General features: G+C 38.2%; 2 protein-coding genes across 2 annotated transcripts; one reads left to right on the top strand and one right to left on the bottom strand.

Annotated features, from left to right (window-relative positions):
* Nucleotides 1-620: 620 nt before the first annotated feature.
* On the bottom strand, nucleotides 621-10,755 carry LOC105390983 (poly(A) RNA polymerase gld-2 homolog A). Its single transcript, XM_048628417.1, has 10 exons — nucleotides 10,392-10,755; nucleotides 10,034-10,314; nucleotides 9,054-9,194; nucleotides 8,611-8,729; nucleotides 8,065-8,239; nucleotides 6,770-6,901; nucleotides 6,062-6,190; nucleotides 5,308-5,440; nucleotides 4,643-4,752; nucleotides 621-4,263 (listed from the first exon to the last, which is right to left on the bottom strand). The coding sequence occupies exons 2-10, from the start codon at nucleotides 10,305-10,307 to the stop codon at nucleotides 4,124-4,126; spliced, it is 1,353 nt and encodes a 450-aa protein (XP_048484374.1). The 5' UTR covers nucleotides 10,308-10,314; nucleotides 10,392-10,755; the 3' UTR covers nucleotides 621-4,123.
* Nucleotides 10,756-11,151: 396 nt separating this feature from the next.
* On the top strand, nucleotides 11,152-13,683 carry LOC105390982. The gene is made up of 2 exons (XM_011562381.3): nucleotides 11,152-12,898; nucleotides 13,511-13,683. Exons 1-2 carry the CDS (start codon nucleotides 11,408-11,410, stop codon nucleotides 13,634-13,636), a joined length of 1,617 nt encoding a protein of 538 aa, XP_011560683.3. The 5' UTR covers nucleotides 11,152-11,407; the 3' UTR covers nucleotides 13,637-13,683.
* Nucleotides 13,684-17,367: the final 3,684 nt, after the last annotated feature.

The raw sequence follows: 17,367 nt of genomic DNA, 5'->3' as shown, positions 1-17,367 counted from the left end.
TTGGATAGATGCACAGAACACATTTACTCTATAGATGTGCACACTATCATCATTAAGTTAGTTGGCCAACGAAATTGGAAGTCTGCGGAATGTGTAAAGCCTTACCACAAAAAGCATACAATGCATAGCCACTCTGCATGTGTGTAGTAGTAAGGCTTTACGCGCGTATTTTATTCGCGCGCTGCTTGTGGACGCGAGATATTATATTGATGTCTAGTACCTCGACAACTCGCGTATGAACTCGCCCCTTCTAGACAAGGTAACAAGCCATAAGCATAAGCTTAGCCTGATATGAGGTCTGAAATATGCGGCGTCGTTTGCCTGTCAAATATATGTGAGATTCATACTAGTTACTTTCACAGAGAAATACATACATATACTCACGCCTGTCTCCCAGAGGGGTAGGCAGAGACTATGGATCTCCACGTGCCACGATCCTGACATACTTCTTTCGCTTCCTCCACATTCATGTCTTTTCATACACGCACGTCGGTTTCGGAAACTCCTAATTTGGCACAGAGAAATAAAACACTAGACATAAGCGAGCGATGACGCAACCTAACCGGTAACCCCAGTTAGTCTGATCTGATCTGAACCTAAGGATTTAAATAAAACAATAATTTGGGCAGTTTGTATAATAAACTATTACAGAATATTTCTTTACAATAAACTTTGTATAACAATAAAAAGTTTTCACGTTCAACAAAATAAAATGCAACATTTGTGAAAACTTGTCAAAAATAGACAAAACGTTCTTAGCAAAACAAAATGAAGCCTTGAAGGCAAGTTGAGGGCATGTATTTACACATTCATAAACATACATCCTAATTACAATATTATACATACTTATAGAGATAGAAAATGACATTTATATTATTTATTGCCTTTCGATTACACGTTACAGCGTGTTGCAAATTATTTTCTTTGAACTTGAACAGTGATACAGAACTAAGTACAATTTTGAATAGGTAGGTTTTAAATTATTAGATATTTCATAAACTGCCGAGGTGACATAAAATTTATGTTTGCCAAACGGTTTTAACAAAAGGGTACAATGTTGTTTAAAGTAACGTATATTCAGCCTTATTTCCACTTGAGTGTGATTAGGCAAATGAGCGTTTCATTCGCCTGAGCATGCTCGAGAAATACGACTTGAGACGACCCGCGCCACCCAGCGGCCGCCAGGGGTCACTACAGACATCAAATAAGGATCGAACGATAGTACAGTAGTTACGAAGAACGAACGGTACGTTTAAAATGTCGTAAAATGTTAGCGGAGCAGCGCTCTTATCTTGGTTTTGTAACGTAATAATCTTGGAGCACCGCGCTAACCTTGACTATGTTTTCTATAGTGACCCCCCTGGTCAGGTACGCAGTGGGAAGGCGCGGGTGTAACTGAGGACATCTAGAGGAAAATCAACCCCTTACATACGAGATACTTAATATTCCTATAAAAGTTACGATAATATTAATAGTATCATAGGGGCAGTGTTGTGGTCTTTGAACATTAAGTATAGCACCAATATATTAACAATTAGCCAGTAATTTACAATAAAATATAATTGGTGCCAAGTTTGGAGCGACTGCTTCAAGTAAATGTAATTTGAGTAACGAATGCACCCACGTCCGGGTCGAGCTCGCTAGCAACAAAACATGCGATAAATTAGACTTGGATAGAAAGTCAAAGAAAAAAGTTTTTTTCAGAATTTATAATTTTTGTTTATTTTTTTGTATTTTTTAAAGTTTTTATATTTTTTTCTTTTATTTATATATTTTTTTAGAGTCGGCTTCAATCATTAAGTTTTATACTTTTTCAAAAATAAAAAGTTTTGAGACACTGTACTCTACAAATTATTTGTCTTACGAATACGTTAATAGTTTTAAAATATTTATTGTACTTTTTCAGCATAGCCGAGTGCCTCTTATACATATAAACCCGATATAAAACTTATTATAATATTTAAAAATAATATTGCCAGGCATACATATCTTGTGCATTTATCAACAGTTTATACATATTTATTTAAGGGGGAAAAGGGGGCAATTGTATAAAATTTATGGATACACAAATAATTTTATAGTTTAAAAGTTTTGGGAAATATATAAGTAGTTCATGTTTTAAAAGTTGACAAAAGCCTATTGTAAAATGTACTTAATCAGAAATTACATATGTAATCCATACTTAAAATTTATCCAAGAAATGGACATTAAAATGTTAGGCACGGATGAAAGTCCTTCATGGCTAAGATATGTCTCTTAGATATCGCAACACGACAAAAAAAAAACGGTGAATTAGCCTAGTTATTTTTAAATTATATTATGGAAGCTCCGTTTAAGGCAACTAAATATTATTAGCACCATTCATGTTAAGATTGAGCAACATATTTTTGGCAAAAACCTTTCAATTATATGCAAAAAATTGCTTCAATAACTAATTAACATTTATGATTGTAAATAAGGCAAATTCTAGTCTAAACAATCAATGATAATCTGATCTAAGGCTGTAAGAGGTATATATTTGATAAACTTTGTGTCTTATGGAAATACCTGATTTTCATATTTGTGTTTGATCTAAATGCACAACTTGTTCGTTTTATAAATAAGAAAACTGTTACTAGATGGCACATAAGCCTCATTATCAAGTTGAGGATTTCGATAAATCACATAAATATAAAAACAGAATCATCGACCAGCCTCGTCTCAGAATATTACAGTTAAATAAATCACTGATCTAATATTATTAGGAAGCACAACGTATAACAATAAATTTTAGTTTACAATTTCGTTGTATCACAGAAATTTTACTAATTATATGAACTGCATTAAGGTTTATAAATCGCCCCTATATATAATAAAATAATATATAATATATACTCCTATACCTGGCATAATACTGTAACAACATCCTCATCTGGCACGCAGACATAATTCATATATATTTTTGTCATTTACTCTTTACTCATCATCACAAAAATACTATTTACATAAAACCAACATACACACTAAAACATTTTCATATTTATTTGTATTTTTGCCTTTGTTCAATATTTATTCTTACTATGTACATGCTCATTAAATACCTTAGAAACGATGTAAATACTAAAAATGGGGACGCAATGAGTTATTGTTTGCGCGACGGCGGCGGCGGCGCGCGGCCCAGCTGTCGGAGCATAACTCGGCTTCTGTATGGCAGCTACATCATTAAAACAAAATATAGACTGCCTCCATTTTTGTAGCGATTGAAATAGCCACGTTAAATTTTTATCAAAATTAGTAAAGCAGAAGCTTTCCACATTGACGGAATTTTTGTCCCAGCAATAATTATTGCTTTATTACATACACAATATTCAACAAAGGATTTTGAAATGTCTAGTTTCCAAACTCTGTAAAAGCTAGACTACTATTATACCTAAATAGGTTTATATTGTCATGTCACAATTCTAATTATGAAAATAGATTTGTACGACCACAAAATTTGGAAACTAGAAACCAAAATTAACATTACATTAGACAATATGGCACTATGGAATGCAAAACATATAATTTTCATAGTGGCATTTGATCTAACCTAGAACATAACATAGATTACAATTATATAATATTTCTTCTACATCTAGCCTTTTAATATATTAAGTTTCGAACGAATCCTGAAACGGTGGACTAGCAATATTAGTGGAGATAATATTCTTTAGGAACTTACACAATATTTACGCTTCACATATGATATGCTATTACAATAAATTTAAACAACAACCGAGGTAGAACCCCAACAGTTAAACTGTTCACCGACCATCATATTTGGTACTACCTATCTGTACTATATATTAATCAACGAACTAGCATATTTAGGGCCACTTGCACTAAAATATTAAATCTAGATTTAGTGTTAAATCTCGATTTATGCCATAAATTTATATAGTTTCTTAAACCGAGATTTGACACTATATTCCATTCCACGGGGAATTTCATCTGACACAAACAAAAGCTACCCATATTCGAATGTAATAAAGGTTCTGTCAGATGTCTTTCCCCGTGAAACAAAACAAAATCTAGATTTAAATCCTTGGTGCACGTCGCCGTTAACCATTAACAAGTCTATAATCATCTACGTTACTGTCGGCAGTCACCGCGGCTCGGGCCAGGCGTCGCGCAGGCGCAGGCCGCCTGCCAGCCGCAGGTAGCTCGCGCGGAACGTGTCCACGATGCGCGCGAACGTCTCCGGGTCGTAGACTGAGCGCGCCGTGTTCGTCAGGTCGAACGGTTCTGGAGGTTAGATAAGGGAAGGCTATAGAGCTATGTAGTTAAATAAAAACTTTCGAGGAATAACATATTTTTTGGCGAGAATCACTAGAAACAAATCTCTCGTCATGTAACACCAGAAAGACTCAAAGGCCAAAACTCACCGCACTACCACAAAAAACTTTAAACATTGTTTAACCGTGTGTTTAGAACAAAATTTGACAGATTTTGTAGGCATTTGAGAGCTATGAACACCTGTTAAATACTGGTTTTGTGGTAAGGCTCTCAGTGTCTAAGATGAATACCTGATTCATATTTGAGAGCATAATGATACGTAGATTGACCACAGATTGAATGTCCACTAAGATAATTAAGTACAGTCAAGTACACAAGTGGTACGTACCCTCGACACACAGCAGCTTCCACTGCGCGGGGTCACCGCGCGGCGCGGCGCGGCACTGCGCCACCGGCACCGCCGCGCCGCACCGCACCGACACCGCCATCTTGTCGTAACTACAACATACAACAACATATTAATCACCGCTATCTCGTGACTTCTTCTATATCCCATTCCACGGGGAAAGACATCTGATACAAACAAAAACTACCCTTATTCGAATGTAATACGGGTCCTGTCAGATGTCTTTCCCCGTGGAATGGGATATAGTAACAATAGAGCTCAAGGTTAAAGAAAAACGAACTAGCGTTACCCGGCCAATGGTAACGAGTTATTTTCTGGACACGAGATACATCTGGCTGCTGCGGAAAATTATGCAGAAACTGAGATAACCAACTGACTGTCGTGCAAGCATTCGCGTTATAGTAGCTGCGGCAGAAGGGAATCCGTAGCTGAATAGTACTCGAGCTCCCTTACAATGTCATTATGTTTTAGTAGCTATCACTGCATAGTGCGCAGGTGGTGGTGGAAGCATTAGCCAGTAAAATATATTTTTCAATCACTGAAATTTGATTTTGTAAGAACGCCGGAGGTATATTAGGTACTATTTTACGTCACTCGTGGAGACTTCTTACAAGTATATTTAAGTATAATATAACTCGTGTACTCACGGGAAATGCGCATAGTATCTGAGCAGCAGCAGGAACAGCTCCGCGAGCGAGGCGCGTGAGGCGGGGCGCGGCGCGCGGGGGGAGTCCCAGCCGCGCGGCGGCACCAGCGGCAGCACCGGCGGGGACACGCCGCCTGTAGGGGGAACCAATTATAATACACGCCCATTGTTTACAAATAGTTCCAATCCTAACTAATATTATAAATGCGAAAGTAACTGTGTCTGTCTGTTACTCATTCACGCCAAAAGTACTGAACGGATTTTAATGTTATTTGGTATACATATGGTCTAGGTCTAGACCCTGGGAAAGAACATAGGCAACTTTTTATCCCGGAATTCCCACGGGAAAACTTTTTAAGGCGAAGCGAAAAGCGCGGGAACAGCTACTAAAAAATAAGTTATGAAGTGTAGTAGCGGAAGTAGAGCGGTGGTAGCTCAGTCGGGTGAGCGCCCGCTTCTCACGCAAGAGATGCGGGTTCGAATCCCGGCGCTGATATGTACCAATGATTTCTTTTAACTTAAGTACAATGTATACCATCGCTCTTACGGTGAAGGAAAACATCGTGAGGAAACCTGCATATCTAGATTTAGCACATCAATCTCTCTATTTGAACCAACCCGCAGTGGACCAATGTGGTGGGAAATGGTCCAAGCTGAAGAAGGCACTTTAGACCTTGGGGATATGCATTAAAGGTTCCATTCCAGAGAGCCAGGTGCAGTCCTCACATATTATATTATTATTATATTATACTCACACTGCAGGAAGTGTATGACCATGAGAGTGAGCGAGTAGGAGGACAGCGTCCTCTGTCGGGCGTCGTTGATGTTGTGCGCCGCCGCCCACAGCTTCGTCACCACCACCAGCGGACGCACGCGCCAGTCCACTGGAAGAAGGATAAGATAAATCTTTATTTGTTAAAAACACGGTATAAAGGTCTTACATTTTGTGCAATAGAGTCACATGTTTTGCAAATTCTCACTTGCATGTAAAAGGAAGTAAGGAATAAAATATAAACGTCATTTGTCAGATAAGTTTAGGAGCAGGTGGTTTTTAGATGACGATGGTCGGTTTTATGGTGCTCTTTGGGAGAGGATTGTCTGCAAATTGACGATTATGTTCAAGTTATGATAGTAATGAATATCCTAATAAACCATATATTTCACCAAAAAAAGCCATTATTTGTTAGCACATTGATAAATTGATAAATGTGGTGTGTGTGGTTGGTGGGATGGTGCACATAAGATGTTCCAAAGTATTTTGTATGACAATGTGTGTTTGATAGTTCATATCGGATTGGAGCATTTGTGCTGGGATCGTGGGATCCTTCATAATATGCGTGATCCTGGATCTTGCAAAATAGGTAACCTCTACCTATACATAACCTCTTTCAGCTCGTAGAACTAGTTCAGAAAGACCAGCCCAGCGCCCCAAGCACCCTGTAGACGGGGCTGTGTGTACTCACGGCGCGAGTAGCAGTGCAGCAGGTTGGTGTTGCGGATGCCCACCACGTTGTTGCAGTTCAGGTCCACCTGCAGCCCGTGCCGCGCGTCGCCGAACTTCAGGATCGGGACCTTGGCCTGGATTAACTCTGCGCCTGGAATGAAGAATATAAACTTTGTCAGAATAGGGACGTGAGTAGTTCTTGATCTGCTTCTCTTGTATATGGTTAATACATACTATGATCTATAAGCAGCGTTGCTTATCCGTCAGTAAATGTCAGTTCAGTTGGGGTGAATGGTCATAACAAAATATATGGTAGCGACGACACAACACACCAATGGGGCCTTGCCCTTATACATTCAGGGTTTGACACATAAGCAATGCCAATTGACAACATTTCAAAATTTTATACAGTTGAAATTCGAAAACCATTTAGAGATATGGCTCTAATATTCACAAAAAAAAATGTTTCCGATTTTTCTTTTGATTTATTTCAGAGAAAAACATAAAAATCTAAATTATCATTCGTGACACCACGATGTGGCATAATAATTAAACGGGCTTTTACTTCTAAAACATAAACAACAAAAAAACATGTTATGTCACTTTGACAATGACAATGACAAACATCACTCAAATGTCTGTCACTTTTATGTGTCCTTGTCAATGACGGAAGTACGTGATTGGTCCTTGCCACAAAATAAAGTTGAAGTTGAAGCTGATTGGTCCTTGTTCATGTCAAGTTAATGTCATCCAACTTTTTTTTTTAGGTTAGGCAGGCAACGAAAATATTTTTATCCCAAGCCTCGACGTGACGTCACTCATACTAAAAATATTTTGAACTTTGAAATCAAAAAAATATATTAAAACATAGAAATATTAAGAAATAAAAAAATACGGGTCATCTAAATTTGTGATATCTCGTCGAAAATAAAATAAAATCGGTGAGCATTTTATTTGAAATGTTGTCAATTAGGTTTCCTCCACTGTGTTGATCAATAAAAAACAGGTCCACTCTGGTGGTCTGTTCAACGCATGGGTCTACTTTGATCTATGGTAGTACAAATTCAATTATTGCGTTGGTCTAACGTGTATCGGTCTACAGTTCATTCGATAAGAAATGTAAAGGTAATTCGATGTACAGTTCATTCGATAAGAAATGTAAAGGTAATTCGATGTACAGTTCATTCGATAAGAAATGTAAAGGTAATTCGATGTACAGTTCATTCGATAAGAAATGTAAAGGTAATTCGATGGTATCTTTTAATGGGTAATTCCTGGTTAAATTCAGAAGCATGTTTTGGGACTCATACTAACCTGGGTCAATAGCCCTGACATAGTGGTGCAGAGCAGCCAGGTGAAGCAGCGCGTGGTCGCGGCCGCCGCCCGCGCGCCCGCGCACGAACAGGCACAGGTCCATGTCCGACGAGTCCAGCGCGAACCCCGACATGGTCGAGCCCACCACGTAGAGGCCGTAGCGGGGGAAGATCGACTGTAGAGAAAGAGAAATAAAATGGTGAAACAATATATATTTTTTTACTGGCTTAGACTGCCTGCGGAGCGGAGCGCTTTGGTGGAAAGGCAGCCTAAGCCCGGTGACAGCCTAAGCTGGTGGCAGCCTAAGCTGGTGGAATAGAACCACTTTCTGCTATTAAGTGTAAAAGTAACTCCTGATGAGGCCATTGTCTGTAGGATACTTATTTCTGTGACAGTGTAGGATGATCATCTACCTGCTAAACCAATAAACTTAGTGGAAACCTGTATTAGTTCACAAGGAATGCACAGAACAGAATATTGTGCCACTTGCTATGTTTATTTTTTCTATCGTCACATATTATGTTGTTTTAATTTTTAAAACCTTACCTTGATAGTGATGTAGAGGTATCTCCACAGGTTCATCTTTTTCCGGAAGGTTTCCTCAGTCTGCTGGGACTTCACAAACTTGTCCCAGATCTCTTGTGAGAGTGTGTCCCACTTTGAACCTGAAATCAGTTTATAAACCTTGTCAAATTCAAGAATAGCAATGTAAAGATATTTATACTGGACTTACTTGTGATCCATGACATCTTACTTTGATAACATCAATCACAAATTATAAGTGTAAATTGTACATCCACATAATAGGCAGTTTTTTTTTACTGTACATAAATAAATAACAAAAACAAACTTGGCAAAAGGTGTTTGCAAAGTTGGTTTATTGCAAATTGGAAATTGTATCTCATTTATTTTAAACAGCTTTGAGCAAGCCGCTATCCAGCAAAGGACTACTACAGTACAATGAGGTCAAAGTGAAAGTGCAAACTAACCATTGAGCAGGTCGTCCGGGGTGAACTTGACCTGGAAGGGGTAGGAGGCATGAAGCAGCCGCTCCGGAGCGATGCGGCGCCGCGGCGGCTGCCGGCGCCCGCGCCACTCCCGGGACACACCAGGGTTCGGGACATTCTCACCTGGAGATGAGGATAATACCATTTGTTATGCTGCATCTGAGAGATTACAATCCTAGCAGTATCCAAGAATAAAAACTTTTTCAGTGTTAACCCCATTTGGACTTGAATTGAAACTATTATACAATTCTAATTAAATAGCAAATGAGAGCATGAACTGGCCTGGAAGGAATGGTATTGAAGTGCTACATGTAGTTTCGATTATTTAATCATGCAAAAGGATTCGCATGATATAATTGGATTAATAAAACAGAAAATTGTAGTAACTAAATAACAAGATAATCTCAAACCTCAAACCTTTACATAAGTATCTAATGTGACTCAAATGCACTACATTCTATCTATTGTAGTTGTAGATAAGCTGAGTGACTAGTGCTTTTGTTTGATATTTTAGTAAAGTTGTAATTATGTGAAGGTACAACCAATAAAAAAATTAAGGCAAGTCTTCATAGATTTGCAATTGCATATTTATTAGTAGTGTATGTACTAGTCATTGCATTTAGTGACATCATTGTTGATACCTATACATACCAACATTTATCTATCCTATTCCATGACCTTAACTTGGTACCAAACTAATTACGTCTGCAATATTTTCTAAAAGAGGGTACTTTTAAATAATGCTTACACTTTTATCATGGCAGTTGAACCAACTTATTTACTTTAAAAATATCCAGCCAGTATGGTTGGTACCCTAAATATCCGCTCTTGTCTACATTATGATATCCTAAGGGTTCATAGAGAGGAGTATCCTGAGCTGACCGCCAACCTCCAGTAGTGGAGAGGCACTAGAAAAAGAAGAAAGGGTTCATACAGCTAGCTGGGCTCAAGACAACATGTACCTTTATCACTGGACTTGTTAGAGCCAGAGGCGTTGCTGGAGAGGCTGGAGTCGTCAGACTCATACCCAAAGGCGGTGGCGTCCCTGTGTCGCGGGTGCTGGGCGCGACGGGGCGAGGGCGGGCGGCGCGGCGAGGCGGGCGCGGGCGCGGCGCCCACGTACTGCAGGTACTCCAGCGCGCCCGGCCGCCGCTCGCCCTGCCCCGCCACCATGAACACCGGCGGGGCGCCCCCGTAGCCCGATCCGTGGTACATCATCGGCGCTCCGTCGCTCATCCCCGCTCTACAACAACAATTTGCAGGTTAGGACTACGGAGCCGGGTACCTTCCTTCAAGTAGCGATAAAAATCAAAAACTCACCTGTACAACTTTCAAAATACTATGGCGTCGGGCTCAGTAACGTCTATTGCGTCATAATAGGCGTTATAATCTAATTATCGTACGGTTTGACGTCGAAATTGAATAAATTCTGAACCACCGAAATTTAAGACGATCTGTCGGATGTCCTTGAGGAGATTGATGGCTCGTTGAGGCGGTATTTTCTGTCGAACACACACGTCGCTGTTCTAGCACCGTACGTACCGAAATTCGGCTATTATTTAATTTTTTCTACGCCTATACGGGGAATAAATCTACCCACCAATTGGCAAATCTATAAATTAGAGAAAAAAATCCGCCATGACTTTTATAAAAAGCAACACTAGCGACATCTGACGTTAACCAACGCGATGACACGTGATTTTGTTTTTTTCTATTTAAATTTTTGGATTCTATTTCTGACCAGCATCAAATAATATTGCTCAGAGAGCTATATCAGCGTGCAATAATACGAAATTTAAGTATATTGTAACTTTTTCTGATAAACTTAACATTCACAAGCTGAAATCCTCATTCTTATCAATATAAATGCAAGATTTTTTAGATAATATCTATCTTCAATTTTTTAAACTAGCAGCATTGATAGCTAACAATCCATTCCTTTTATTATTGTTACACTGTTGTAAATAATAACAATAAACTCGCAGGAAGATTCAGATTCATAATCAACGTTGTAAAATGTTTCAAACTTAGTTTGATTTGAAACGTCATCCTCTAATCTAAGACGTTGACGTAAGACTGACATTTCTATACATAAATGAAATGAAAAATATTGTTTTCTGGCAAAATTTTGCTATCTTTTTAACTATAATTAAATTTCTATAGGAAAAATGAAGCGCAGGGAAATATCAGTTTTATCATGTTCATAGGCGCACATTATTTTGATCAAGTGATGACGTTGAACAAGGACGATGTAAAGTGGAAGAAGTCAATAGTTATAACCTTTCTCGTTTTATTGTTTGATTATTATCATTATATCAGCTGTAGATCTCATAGATATGTCTCATTTTGGGGATTTCATAGAGGGTGTCCCCGTCAAGATATCAGAAAAGTACATACGGCCACCGAAAATTGAATTACCTTACAGTGTAAGCGAATGTGGCGTGCGAGCTCGTAAAGTATTAGATAGTACGCAGGGGCACTGCTGCACCTTCGAGCAGAATGTGCTGGCCAAGCTGCAGGAGCTGCGGAGCGCGAAGAAGACGAAGAAAAACGAGAGACAACACCGGCTGCAGCTGTTGAAAGAGGAGAAACAAAAGAAACTCGACGCCATCGCCGCCGCCGAGGCGGAGGAGCGGCTCAAGCAGCTCAGCGTGTCCGAGGTGTCCTACCCGAGCACCGAGGAGATCAGCGAGATCTCCCCTGACGATAAAGCTGACAAAAACTGTGATACAACACTAACACAAGATCAAACTACAGAGGTTCCATCTGAACCCAACATTAACAATGAACCTGTACACCCCTCTTGTAGTCAACCCTCTGAACCTGACCCCAGCATCCTGCAGCCGACGCTGGTGCAGCCGCACTACCAGGCCAGCAACCTCCTGGACGACCCCGACCCCCTCATGGAGTACAAGATGAAAAACAAAGCTGTACAGATCCCCCACTACAATCCATCATTTGCCAAACACCACATGGAGACTTTGACTTACAAGGACTTTGAAAATGATACATCCAGTCCCTTTGATAATGTTGAACTTAAAACAATCAATGATATGGAATTATTAGCTCAAGTGTTGCAGAATCAAATGCAATCAGGAACAAATTGCCCTGTGCCACAGCAGTATGTTCCAGAACAGGCTTACACTGGAGTGCCAAACTGTTCCTCACAGGCGCAGATGGAAGGAATCCCATACATACCAAATGCCTATGTAGAGCAACCTATCCAAGGAGCAGATATCATGTACACCTCACCACAGCACTATGCAATGGGAAATGGCTATTATGTACCAGTAGATAACTGTGAGAATGCAGTGCCAGTAGATAATGTAAATATGTACATGCCGAATTACCAGTACTACATTCCTGCCAATCCATACCCGAGTACAGCATACTACAGCCAACCAGTCACTGAGACAGATGTGAATGCCATGTCTAGTGACCCCACATACATTCCACAACCATATTATTTTGGTTACCCCCAAGCACCTCTTCAGTATCAGCCTAATGCATACAGCTTGCCAAGCCAAAGTGTTGAAGCAACACAGAACCCTTCATCAACCACTGTAAATACTGTTAAATCTAGGTCTAGAAGTGTACCGGATATTGTAAAGGAGTTGAATGAAGAAATAGCATCAGCAAAGTTGAGAGCTAAAGAGAGATCTTACAATGCAAGTCCTGCACCTAAAGAGACATTGGAGCGTCTGCCGAATCCTATTGACAAGATGCCCGCGAGGCTGCAGAGCTTGTGCCAGAGGATCCACGGCATGGGCTTCCCGCTGGACCGGGTGGCGCGCGTGTGCAGTCTTGTTGGTGATAATGATAAGAAGGTAAGACATCCTCTTCATAGTATTAATCCTAACCATACATAGATGACCATGACCCTGACTGAAAATGGGGGTTGTTACTGGTATCATTTCCGGGTCTTCATACTTTACATTCACACTTCATTTGTCATTGCATTATGGGTAGATTTTTTCGAGTTTTAGATTGGTTGTATTTGCTTTTAAGGAAACATTGTGTTCAAGGCTGTTGCTACTATTTTCGTATAAAATGCTATGACTCAAGCTGTTAGCAGGCTCAAGGTTAATTTCAAGACATTCTTTGTTTGTTTTTTAATCATTTCTGCTGGACAAAGTCTTGTGTTGTAAATAAAGTTTGCAAGATTACCTTCACTTTCTAGTTAACTATGAATGAATCTATCTATGGTGAAAGAATTTGCTAGCCTAATGACTATTTAGTAGGTAGGGATAAGAAGGGAAACTAAGACGTCACTTGAATAGGCTTCTTTCTCCTCTCTCTCTCCTATTGGTACGGTCAGGTGCAGAGAAACCTGACCACCCTCTCATAGCAACAATGCTTCTGAGGGGGTTAAGTTTCTATGCCCCTTGCTATTATTATTCAACAATTGTATTAAACACTCCTTGCACTCTCCATTCCAGATAATCGAGGGTCTGCTGCTCCTAGGCGAGCTGCTCGACCTGGGCTTCCCCGAGGGCCGCGCCAGCCTCGCGCTCGCCAAGCACGAGTTCAATAGAGACAAGGCGCTGGACGAGCTGGTGCAGTGAACTGGAAGGGTGGTGCGGGGTGCTTAGGCCGAGTTTTTTTTATCCGTAGTCAACTTTAACCATTAGTCAAGTCACTTGTCAAACATGACAGCTGCATACGAATTTTGTTGGATTTTAACTAATGGTAGCTATTTTTGACCAATGGTTGAGTTAACTAGGGATCAAAAAACTGGCCCTTAGTGAGAGGTTCTATGGAAAAGAGCCCCATGTTGTGTGCGGTGTGCGTGAGTTTTGATAATTTACGCGTATCTTTTAGGAATTTTGGTATTATTATTATCATCTCCGCATATAATTTTACCTGTTCAGCTGATGATGCGCAGATCATAACCAGTGATTGGTTCATCAATTATACGTCATCTCTATATGAAATTCTTGACAGATGTGTCAAAAGTTAACCACTAATCCATGGTTATGATCTAACCGAGAATGGCGAAATTCAATCCCTGTCGGTTAGATATTATTGTAATATTTGTACAATAAAGAGTTAAATAATAATAATAATAATAACCGACAATGGAGAAATTGGCACTTAAACTCACAATCGGCTGCCAACCGTAGATTTATTAATTACAATATATAAATAATTATGAAGTCACTGTACTTTAATTGCTACAATACTGTGTTACTAGACTCTAGAAAATTTTAACCTTATGGCATTCTGATTTTGGGCTTGGTATTTTCCATACAAGTAAACTATATTTATGTCAGGAACAATGGAAATCTTGCACCTTCTGGTTAATACATGATGTGTAAAAACTATTTGTCGTAAAATAGCAAGCAACAAGCAAACATTGTTTATTTAGATATTTTCAAATTTTATCACAGTCATTCACTGTTCTTTGAAAGACTGTATTTTATATTACACTTTTCCCGGATATCAAATTTTACATACGAATGTGTTAATGTCTTAATTAATTCATGACTTAATTGAGCTAATAATATACCTACATTTGGTGTTATACGTACATAATACGGTATGTATTTAGACGAGATGGCGACTATGTATGGAGACAATAATGTGCGTGAAGTGTGTACATATTATGTACTATCTACATATTATGTAGATCCTTGGAAGGTAATGAGTAAATTGTAAAGAGGAAGATGGATTACATATTTTGCAAATATTTGTATTATTTACTTCAACTATTCAATTGTATCAATGGTATGATTTAACTTTTAGTTAAATTTTTTGATATCGGTTTAAATAGGTACTTAAAAGTAAAGAAGGGTTAAAATATATTACAGTAAAAAATATTCAAAAATCTCTGTCTGTCGGTGCCGAAATAACATTTTAGCTCAAGCATATAATAATTTAAAAGTCAATTAGCTATATTCATTGTAATATTGGTATGTGCAAAGATGATTAAAATCTAGCTTATAACTTTGTTTTTAAATATAACGCGAGCTTATATCTTGGGGCGGTGCATCAGTTAGCTATTTTATTGCAACGCAAGTGTTGCACTTACCTATCTTTATTCTACTTTATGAGCTGGTGGAATAGAAAGAAGAAATGCATTTAAAACACAAGTTGGAGTAAATGAAATAAATACTTAGATGATAATTGACGTTAAAAAAGTATAGTATTGTACTGATCTACATAATATGAGATGTAAGGGTACTAAGCTCCTCCACATCTCTGTCATGACGTATACTGTTGTTATTTTATTTTCAGTTCCCACTTTATGTATGGTTGGTAAGTTGCCAGTATTTAATTGTAAATAAAATAAGAAATACTTTACGTTTACATAGATTTTCTATTTAAACCTGAGCACCCTGTATGTAAACTACTATTCATGTGCAATGTTAAAATATTCAAGAGTAGGTATTTATGTGTAGCTATATTTTTTTCAGTAAAATCACAGAAGTAATTGTTTATGAAATACAGCATACCAATAGTATTACAGGATACACACTGTTCGTGTTATGAAGTTAATTTCTCACTTACTAAATTGGTCTCGAACTCTCCATGAGAATATTGAATAAATACTTATACCTACATACCTTCTCATGAAACTTCGGTTATGAAAATATCATGTTAGTGTAGATAATGGTAGTAGTTTTGCGATCATCACAATGTTTTAATTTCAATAAAAATGTGTCTTATGTGTGATATTGCCAGCGAGATGTATAGAACTATCTATAGAGCTTTATATTGTCCAATTATTTTTTTAAACGATACATTAGAAATTGTATATTGAGAACGAAATATTCCAATAATTTACTTACGTTTGAAAATGTTTTTATTTATTTCTATGAGTAGTTTGTAGGCTTTTAAGTAGGACTAAAATTGTAAGTAAAAACTTAACGTTGTGCGTGTTGAATTTTATACTATAACTATAGCTTCAAGATGATTGTATAAATAAAACGGTTATTTTTTAAATGATGTTTTTCATTTTATAATAATAATTAACTATTTTTGAGACATTTTTAGACATTTGTCCAATCATGTAAAAATCAAGGCATAGGAAACCCTCATAATTTTTACACTTTAACCCATTATGTTAAGGGGGACAATCATTGACCCTATCAAAGGGTAGCCACCTAGCTTTTTCTGTAATAATGATATCAATGAATGAATTCAGCCCCGTTTGCGTCATACCAAGATAAACTAATTACCTACTTAAATATTATTTTTTGTCGATACTTGGAAAGACGTCTGTCTTCAAACGCTTCCCATATGGCTTCACCGAGCACATGTGAGATAAAAAAACGTTTGATAGGTCCCGCGGTTATAATAACAGTATTGTAGATAAAACTTGGACTTATGTTACTATGACACAATTAAGTACTTTCATAGTAACTTTGCAAATAGGTATTTATGGGCCATTTACATTGTATATTATAGCATCGATACACATACACACGGCGGCGGCGGTAAAAATAAGTAGTTGTTCATACTTATTTTTATCACTTTAAACTTGCAATAACTTTATATAAATGCAGAAGTTACAGAATAAAAAAGACTAGGAAAACAAAAGTACAAAAGGATATGCTAAACAAGTTTTATAAAACGTTTCTGTCATTGAGTTATATATTATTGGTTTCTGTGATTTAAATATCATAGTTGTACTTGTAAATGTACTTGTTTACAATGTAAATAAAACAATGCCTTTAAATGCAGCAGGAATCGCTAATTAAGAAGACGATATTGAATAGTGAATATGTCTGTAGGTTTCGAGGTCAGGATTTCACGGTTCAGCCATTGTGGTCAAATTGCAATGGTTCCAGCTAAATGTTCAGTTCACTGCGGTTGGTATCGTGACTCCATTGTCATTACCTCCTTAGTGATGCTGGCTTCTTTTATCTTAACTTTCATCTGTGTTGGTACTCTAATCGGTCAGTGAATCACTGTATAAAGAGAGCAGCTTTCAAAGTGATGAATACCACAGTTTGATGCAGTTACTGAAGGAACATAATCTTTAGAATTTAGTTCTGCAGTAGCTATAACTGGGGCCTGTGAACTGTAAAATTTTATGCGCTCTTAACAAACCCACGGTTAAATTGGAACATGGAAATAAACGTAGAACAGGTTCTTCCAAGGACCCATTTAGAAACTTGGCAGTTTTTATGGTCCTTCGTCAAGCAAGTTAGACTTGGAAACGGTTAGGACGGAATTGCTAAAGCGGCTATTAAAACATAAATCAGCGGTCAGCGAATTCACCTCGTGCTCGAGGCATTCTGTAAAACTACAGACGCAAAAATAGGTTAACGTACGCAGATAACTCGTATTA

Source organism: Plutella xylostella, chromosome 21 (assembly GCF_932276165.1).
Source record: "Plutella xylostella chromosome 21, ilPluXylo3.1, whole genome shotgun sequence".
NCBI classification, from domain to species: domain Eukaryota; kingdom Metazoa; phylum Arthropoda; class Insecta; order Lepidoptera; family Plutellidae; genus Plutella; species Plutella xylostella.
The sequence above is the reverse complement of the archived record's forward strand: the minus strand, read 5'-3'. Positions and strand labels throughout refer to the sequence as shown.